Consider the following 8,963-nt stretch of genomic DNA (forward strand, 5'->3'; position numbering starts at 1 on the left):
AGAGAAACTTTGGGAGAATAAGAGGAATAGCATGGGCTTCATAAAGGACCTCTAACATCCATATTCACATTCTACTTGTTAATTTGGATGCCATACTTGATGCCTTATTGGTTACCTGTCACATAGAGAATTTTGCCAAAGCTATTTACACATCAATGCTATGTTTGTATTGAACTTTACAGAAAGGAATTAACCTTGCTAGGTCTTTAGAGAAGAAATAAATGGGGATAGAAGTTAGTACAAACTGTATGAATTGTTTCTTCATATTGGTTCTTCTTATGGAATATAGGGTGATAAATTAGTTAGTATGAATTGTCCTTTCCCTTTCTTTTTCTCCTGAGTTGCATAGGTCTGGTTTCCTTTACTCTCAAATGTGATAAGTTTCAATTCTTGTATTTAATGACCTTATTTGTTTTATTTTTCCTCTGAAATTAATTTCTCTCTATGTTCTTTGTTCTTTTTGTTTTTCTTGATTTATATTATTTCTTTATGGGAGTGATTTTAGTAACAATAAGAAACTATAGTGGGTCCATTCAGGTGGAAATTATATTAAATGGTTAATTGGCCCTGTTAAAGCTCTGTTACATTATTGTGATGAAGCTTTTGATGAATTATATTATTTTTATGTCTGGCCACCTGACCTTAGAAAGTTTCACTCACATTTCACTGAATTTTACTTCTACAAGAGCTGTTGCTGTTCTTTTACTTTTAGCTGTTGCTCTTCTTTGTGTGTACGAACTTTGTGTTGTGTATGTTACATCTAGTTCAGCAATTGCGTATCAGCAATTGCCTTAGCAATTAACCTGCTCTTTATATGTAGAATGGTGTTTAATGGTACATGCAGTTCTCTTGTCTGGAGTTTTGGTCATTTGTTTCTATGTTTTCTGCTTTTGCAGTAACAATTGAATCTTGCTGTTCTATGCTTTTTATGTGTTGATAATTGAGTAACACTTTTATTTTTTGAAGAGGTAAGTACGTTAGAGCTGTCTTTCTACATTTATGCTTCGTACTTCCTAGAAATTTCATGATCTTCCTATGCATACAGGTTCTGAGTTTTTCTCTGTTTGTGGCTTCCTAATATTGGATCTTTAAATTAATGCTCTTTAAATTACTGCATGCAGGTTCTAAGTTTTTCTCTGTATTTCTTATTTAATTTTAGAGGGAAGAAGTAGTATGAACCACCTAGGTACATGACAATAAAGACTGCCATTGAGCAGCTCCTGGAAGTTGTGCAAGCAAAAGTAGAATCTGGTAATGATAACTACTACTATTACTCTATAACTCACTCATGTCTTAACTTTGAATTTCAAAGAACTAAATCAGACTTAGTTTATCAATTTAACATTGAATGTTGTTGTATTATGTTGCGTTGCAGTCTGCAATGAAGACACGGAGTGTGTTGGTTTTGCTAGAATTGGAAGTGAAGATCAGATCATTGTGGCTGGTACAATGAAGCAACTTCAATTGCATGTTTTTTTCCTATCAAATAGTACTGTAGGAGTGTGCAACTACTCAAATTAGTCGTGTTATTATGTAAAAAAATTAAAATCTTCAATATTTTGTGCTGAAAGTAGTAACTTTTCAATATGTTGAATATTTAAGACTACTTGAATATTTAAAGAATATTTTGTTGTTGATGACAGTGTTGAATGTTTTAAACTAATTTGTGGATTGTTAATACAATGTTGAATGTTTTTTACTTTTTGTTATTTGAAAATCAAGTTCATTTGATGATGCTAGTATATATTAGAAAGCTAATTTTAATTATATAAATAAAAAATAAAAATATAATAGAATAAATTAGTGTTATATAAATGAATATATAATGAAAATTTAAACTTATCTAAATATTAAAATAATACTAAAAATGTGTTATAATATCTATTACAATAACACTTTTTATAAGTAAAAAATTATGTTATGCAAACTTCATTATATAACACAAAAAATGTGTTATACTAAAGTGTAGTATAATAAAAATTTATAAGTGTTGAAATGTGTTATATAATCGACTATAAATAATATAATTAAACACTTATCTATATATTAAAATAACAAAGAAAGTGTGTTATCGTTGACAGTATAATAACACATTTGTATAACAATGATAAAGTGTTATGTAAAGTACCCTGACCTACGATAACATAGTCGGTCTTAACACATCAAAAAGTGTTATGGTATGTTTTGATAACACATTTTTGGTGTTATTAAAAGCATTTTTTCTTGTAGTGAGAGGCAAGGAAACTATTGGGACTTTTCCTCTTATCAACACTCATAATTAAAATCCTCAATGCTTTTCAAGTAGATGCACCGTTTTTGGGAGGTTAAAAATAGTGGAGGTATATTTCTTCATTTATAAATTATATGAAATCCAAAAAAATTGTGACATTTCTTCTCTCTTTTGTCATTGATAACTTATTATTAGAAATTAGATTAGTTAGATCAAAACAGATATATGTCATAAAATACATAAAACTCTCATAAAATTTGAAAAACAAAATGCAATAATTTTAAGCTGCCACCTCATCATGTTTGGGCTTGGCTTTATAAGTATATAGATATAGATTTTTCTCTTCTTGATAGCCAAATTGTTATTATAAATTTGCTTTGGCAATTGGGTTTAATATGGTGAGAGAAACTTTATTGGCACTACTACAAAAAAAGGTAATTTGTGTTACAAACGATTTTTTGCGTCAGTTTTAAAAATGACGCGAAATCTCGTGATGCAAACTTATCCACCATTTGTGTCAGTTTTGAAATGACGCAAACTTATCTTTTGTGACAGTACATAACTGACTCAAATAATAGTATTTGTGTTAGTTGTGAACTAACACAAACTTGGTGTTTGTGATAGCGAACAACTAACACAAATAATATATTAAAAAAAATCAAATTTGCCTAGATTCATTGAGCATCTAACGCGAACTGAATTTAAAAAAAAAAAACAAAAATCAGATTTCAAATCAAAATAAACTAACAACAAAATCAAATAAATTATTTACACAATATACAAAATACAAAATAATATCTTAGATTTAGACAATAATTTACAAACTTTAAACAACAAAATCACAGAAAATTTAATACAAAACCAATTCTGAAATGTAAAAGAAAAAAAAATGGCCCCGACCCTTCGTCGATACCACAATCCAAAACCCACAACCCTCCGCCACACCTAATCTCAACAACCCCCGACTCTTTGTCACACCTACAAAACCCATAACCTCAATACCCAAAACTAAAATCCCAACTGAGTGAGAGACCCCCGAAAAATTAGATCAAAAGAGAAAAAAAAAACAAGGAACTCGACCTACCGGACTTGCGCGAGCGAGAAACCCACGGAACCTGCAAATTATCGTTGTCTCCTCCGACCATAACTATCCCTCCATCCCCCAACCCTTACCTTTGACCATTCCATCCACCTGAAGAAAAAAGAAAAGAAATAAAAGATATATTAGAAGAAGAAGAAGAAGAAGAAGAAACGGAGAAAGGGTGTAGAGACTCAGAAAAAAAAGGGTATTATTTTTTTTTTTTAAATTGTGGGTGGGACCCACCTGAGTAAAGGAGTCAGTACTCCTTTTTCTTTCTTTTTCTTCTTCTGTTCCATTCTCTCTCCCCGTAACCTTTTCTTCTTCTTCTTCTTCTTCTTCTCTTTTTTCTTTTTCTTTTCTTTCCTTTGTTTTCTCTCCAAACCAGTCACGGCCACAACCAGTCGACCACCGCCGGAGTGCCATTTCCAACACGCGCCGGAGCTGCAGCTTCCCTGACTATCGATGACAGAAACCCCAAAGTTTGGTGACCATCAGAACAAGGACGCGCCTGTACGGCCACTCCGAAGTTTTGCCATCGAAACTTTGAGGTGCTTTTTCGGCGAACTCCGACCACCGTTCGGCGAGTGGGTGGTACCGTTGGAATTAGCATCGTGAAAGGATCGTCACCCACTAAGTCATTCCGATCAACTCTCCATTTTTCTCCGCCGAGATTTTGGGTATCTTCGCCCCTTTGGAAGCATTTTCCGACGACACCGGAGGTCATTTGAGCGAAGGAGTTGTACTTTCGTGATGTACTCATCCAGAGGATCATTTTGATATATGCCATGCATATATTTGTCGATGTTTCCGATACTGCCACCAACCGCTATTGTGCACCACTTGGGAAAACGTGATATAAAAATCAGACTAAATCATTCTAAGATCATCGATAAGCTTAGGAGCGTCGCTTTGGGTTCAGATTAAATTCTAAAGAGGTAGGGACTCAACTTGAATATTGGACTTATTTTACTCGCATTGAATTGCAGTAAACATATTCCAATTTTGATATTTATAAAATGTTTGAAAAATTGAAAACTTAATCTGCATGTTTTTAGATCTGTTCTGAGGGCACTGGGTGCCAAATATATTTTTTTTCACTTATTTATGCAGGTTATGATTTTTTGGTTTTATTCAAATGCAGTTGTTATGCTGCCCAATTTTCTAAAATATAAAGGGAATATGTTTCTTTCTTTTCATGTTTACCGGCATTTGGTTATACCGATGAGAGTCATAGTGATCATGATTTGTGCATGTTGTTGTTTCACGACCTAGTCTCTGTGTCATCATAGGTAGATCAGGTGTCCACTCACCTGTAGGTGTAAAGACATAGCATCTGTATACAGGAAGTGTTCTGAGCCTTCCCATTGGGGTGGTTATCAGGTCCGACTACCCGGTTTAGGATGTCGGTTTTTCTATGGTGGGTAACGAGAACTAGGGGTCTAGTGGACGGTGTGATGTGCACTGGTAGCTATGCTCTTATGATTATTTGTGGTTTCTCTCTATTTTGGTTTATACATGATGATGTATGTTTTGTTTTCAAAGCTAACCATGCAGGGGTTGCTTTAAACTTTTGGGTCCTATGTTATTAGTTGTTTTCCTACTGGGTTTTATAAGCTCACCCCTATCTCTCCCATTCCAGGAGCCCAGTGACGCGAACGTGGAAATGATGAATTATCGATGGGGCCAATGTGTTTAGCCTATTTCTATTTCGTGTCATTGTCTTATCTGTTGAGCATTTTATATATGTATTCAACTTTGAATCTAATGATCAGTATATCTGAAGGAGCTATGAAATAATTAGGGAAGAGGAATGGTGGATGCTAAGTATTATTTTGGGTATTTATGACTTATTAAATTTAACTATTTGGTGATTTCATAACTGTGGGAATATTATTGTTTTATGTATAATGATAAATGATCATACTTTTATTACTAATATTTTTATATCTAATTATAGGAGTTATTTTATTATTTTAACTTATAATTATAGTACAATTTAATATAAATTAAATGATCATTTATAAAAGCTATTTTCAACGAGGGTCAAAGTTTGACCTTTGACCACCCAAGTTATGGATATTACAAATTTGCCACGGCCTAGGGCTCGGGTTGTGACAGAGGGTGAGATTGACATATGTAGATGGTGACAGTAAGGAAAAGGGCGGCTAGGGTTCATTGAGAGAGTGAGAGAAAGAGTGGCTGATAGAAGATATAGAAAGTGGTTGGTAGAGAAAACTTGTGTGAGAGAGAGATAGCGTAGGGAAGAAAGAAAGTGTGGGGAAGAGAGAGGATATCTGGAAGAGAGATAGGATTTTTTTAGGTTTTGGAAAATAATTTAGAGTTAGAGAAAGGGGGCTTCGATACATGTGATTTTTTTTTAAATGCACATTTGTGACAATGCAAAAGTGACTGAAATGGTGGAGTTTGTAGCAGTGTAAAACTGACCCAAATGGTGAAGTTTGTGACAATGCAAGACTGACACAAACTGCAAAAAACGATGTTAGTTTTAGTACTCACATCGTTACCGTATTTTTTGTGTCACCTCCCAACTGATGCAAATACCAATATTAGGTTATCAATGTCAGTCAACTTTGTTGACTGATACGCTTGAGTCCTTTTTGTAGTGTGAGATATTCATTTAATTGACTACTATTTAATTACAATGATGTGATAAAATAAATAAGTAAAATATAAACTGTGTAAACATTTGGTTACATAGTTACTGTATCAGATTAATATTAGTCAAACAGCCATATATAGTATAATAAAAGGACTTACAAAAAAAAAACAGAGAAAAATCATAATACATACATATTTGTAGCCATTTGATTATACTGTCATTACTATTATTGTGTTTAAAAATGGTAACCATATATCACTAACAACAAAAAACACGAAAGTACAAAATTTGCATATCCTTGTAAATTAGTTACATAATTTAAATGTTCAAGCCCCAGAGCTACGCAACTCGAAAGTATAAATTTGGGCCGAGGTTGGGCAGTCTGATTGAGTTACGAATCGTAGCTCTTCCCCTAGTACAGATAATAATGGCCAACTTTGACTTGTAAAGAAAATATAATATTCAAGAACAAACATTCACAATATAAGAGATCACACACTTCATCATTACTTGATGATTTAACAACATATATATCATTATTAACCTAATTATCATTGCAAGTTTTCACCCTAGAAAACAATATAATTAAAAACATTCAAAAACCAAAATAAAAACGTTTCACAGGGTTGAGTAATTGTGTGTTGCAAATTGAAGAAGTTGAGGATGGCACTCAAACAAGGCCATCTCTTCTTTATCCATAGTGACCCAAGCTTCAACTCCTCCATCTCTGGTGTCCATCAATGTCACTAACTTTCTCACAGCACCATTAGGAAGAGGAAGAATATTCACCCAAGTTGGCTTTCCCCACCCAAAATCAGCTATCTCATATAACTTAAAAGTACACAAACTAGTGAAGATAACCCCATCTGTATCATCTCTTGCCAACAACTCCAACAACCCTTGCACAACCTCAAGAATCACATTCAATGCTCCATCTCCTCGTAATCTCTTCCCTTTCTTCTCACCAAACTCTCTCACTCCATTTCTAAACTCAGCCACCACATCTTGTAGCTCAGGCTCGTCAAGATTCGTCTCCACAGGAATGATTGTCACCAAGTTTCCAACCAACTCTTCTGGCATCGCTGGCTCAGCCCTTTTACGTATATCCATGGTTTGTGTAACAAAATAAGTAGTCTTCTTTGGTACAACTAACACTCTACCGTTTGATCTTGAAACAGCGATCATAATCTTCCAAATTAGGGCAGTCACTACCTCAACCCTACTCGGTCGCTGCACACGTGTGTCAGCGACTTTGGCCTTAAGATCAACTATCTTATCTTTATCAAACACGTACATCTTTGTGACCGATTCTCCAGCTTTCTTTTCCACCGAAGGAGGAGCTTTTAGTTTTGTGTGATAATCTCCCGGCGGGAAGTAGGAAGCCACGTCGAAGATCGGAACCACTTTTTGAGCCAACCCTTTTGAGGTTTCAGCCCAACTCTTCATGAACACGCTCATAGATCTGGCATCGCATAACTTGTGCGACAAGCAAACCCCAACAGCCAATCCACCGCAGTCGAAAAAAGTGGCTTGGACTCTCAGTATCGGCCACGTGCCTGCCTCCGGCGATTGGATTGCCGCCGGGAAGAATTGGTCGATTACGGCAACGTTGCCTCTTTGGTCTAGAAAAGTTGAGAGAAGGCCGTTGAATTTGGCTTCGACGTATGGAGCTCCTTCGTCGTTACAATCAACGGAGGTGTTGTTATTGATTCTTCCGGCGAAAGGGTAGAATCGAGCTAGGGTTTTGGAAAGAGATTTCTTTAGCTGCTGTGATTTTTTCTCGGATGAATAACCAGAGTTGTTAGCATCATCAATGTTGTGAGTGTAGAAATAAACCACTCGGCCATAGATTGATTGTGAAAATTGATCAATGGAAGAAAGTAGGTAGGTTTTGAGGTGGGGAGGAGTTGGAGAGGACGGTGTTATGATCTCAGTGCTGATCATCTCAACCTTGATCTTATTCTCTGCCATAACTATCTATGAGCAGTGCAGTTTCGGTCTGAGATTTCTCACACAATATCAGTTAGCTAAATAAATATATATTTATATATGCATTAAGAGTTGGCCATTTGATCAACTTATAAAAGTCCATAATAAAGCTACAGATATCAACTTATTAATATGACGTAATTACGATGTTAACTTAATCATTATAAGATTGAGTTATACTAAAACATATATATTTATAAAGCACATATATGTATTTGTTTTATATATGTACATATAATAGTAACCATTTGTATTTAGAATATTTCATGCCAGTAATTAAGCGCGATGACTACCAAGTTTACCCAAAAAGAACATAATTCATTACGTAAAAGCGAATTGTTTTATCCTCGCAGTACTGATCAATATTACGTGTGTCTATATAAATATTTATTTCTTGTTTCTGATAGTTTTGCCCGTTCTTTATGTCGTACTAGCTAGCCTTGATCATTAGTAGTTACACTATTTAATCTTCTTTATTTACGTACGCCATCTTTTTTTTTTTTAAAAAAAAAAACAAAACTTAGAAATTCATGTATAAAAATTCTTAAATTTAAAATAATATATATGAAGTATGAGCTACCTCTCCCATTCTGCCGCTAGGGACAAATTTTGACTTGGTTATAAATATTAGGTTAATTATGATTTTTTTTCTTAATTATTACAACTAGCAAATCATGCCTCATAATTTTTTCGCACTATTTGGTAATGGAAATAGTTTGTAGGGTAAGAATCTTATTTATTTTTTAAATTATAAACAATGCATTGACTTAGCAATCACATCAATGCTCAAATTGTGGCATCACCATTTCATTAACAAAATTGGACGAAAGTCTCACATTTCAATAACGTAAATAATTCAGGAAAATTTTTTAACATATTAAAAAATACGAGGAACACAATTTGGAATGATAGTAATTTGAGGGTAAAAAATCCTAATAAGCCTAATATTATAAAGTTGATTTGGAAAAGAAAACGCAACATGCCAACCAATAATTCTTGTTTAGAAATATATATAAAAAGTTGATGACTTTAAGAAAAATCGA

General features: G+C 34.1%; 1 protein-coding gene across 1 annotated transcript; it reads right to left on the reverse strand.

The window, feature by feature from the left end:
• Positions 1-6,308: 6,308 nt before the first annotated feature.
• Positions 6,309-7,885, reverse strand: LOC133821014 (vinorine synthase-like). The gene has a single exon (XM_062253551.1). The coding sequence runs from the start codon at positions 7,873-7,875 to the stop codon at positions 6,550-6,552; it is 1,326 nt and encodes a 441-aa protein (XP_062109535.1). The 5' UTR covers positions 7,876-7,885; the 3' UTR covers positions 6,309-6,549.
• Between the last annotated feature and the right edge of the window lie 1,078 nt (positions 7,886-8,963).

Source organism: Humulus lupulus, chromosome 3 (genome assembly GCF_963169125.1).
Source record: "Humulus lupulus chromosome 3, drHumLupu1.1, whole genome shotgun sequence".
NCBI lineage: Eukaryota > Viridiplantae > Streptophyta > Magnoliopsida > Rosales > Cannabaceae > Humulus > Humulus lupulus.

Bases quoted from the DNA above. Each gene is read 5' to 3' on its own strand.
- LOC133821014 (XM_062253551.1), bottom strand. From the start codon at position 7,875: ATGATCAGCACTGAGATCATAACACCGTCCTCTCCAACTCCTCCCCAC.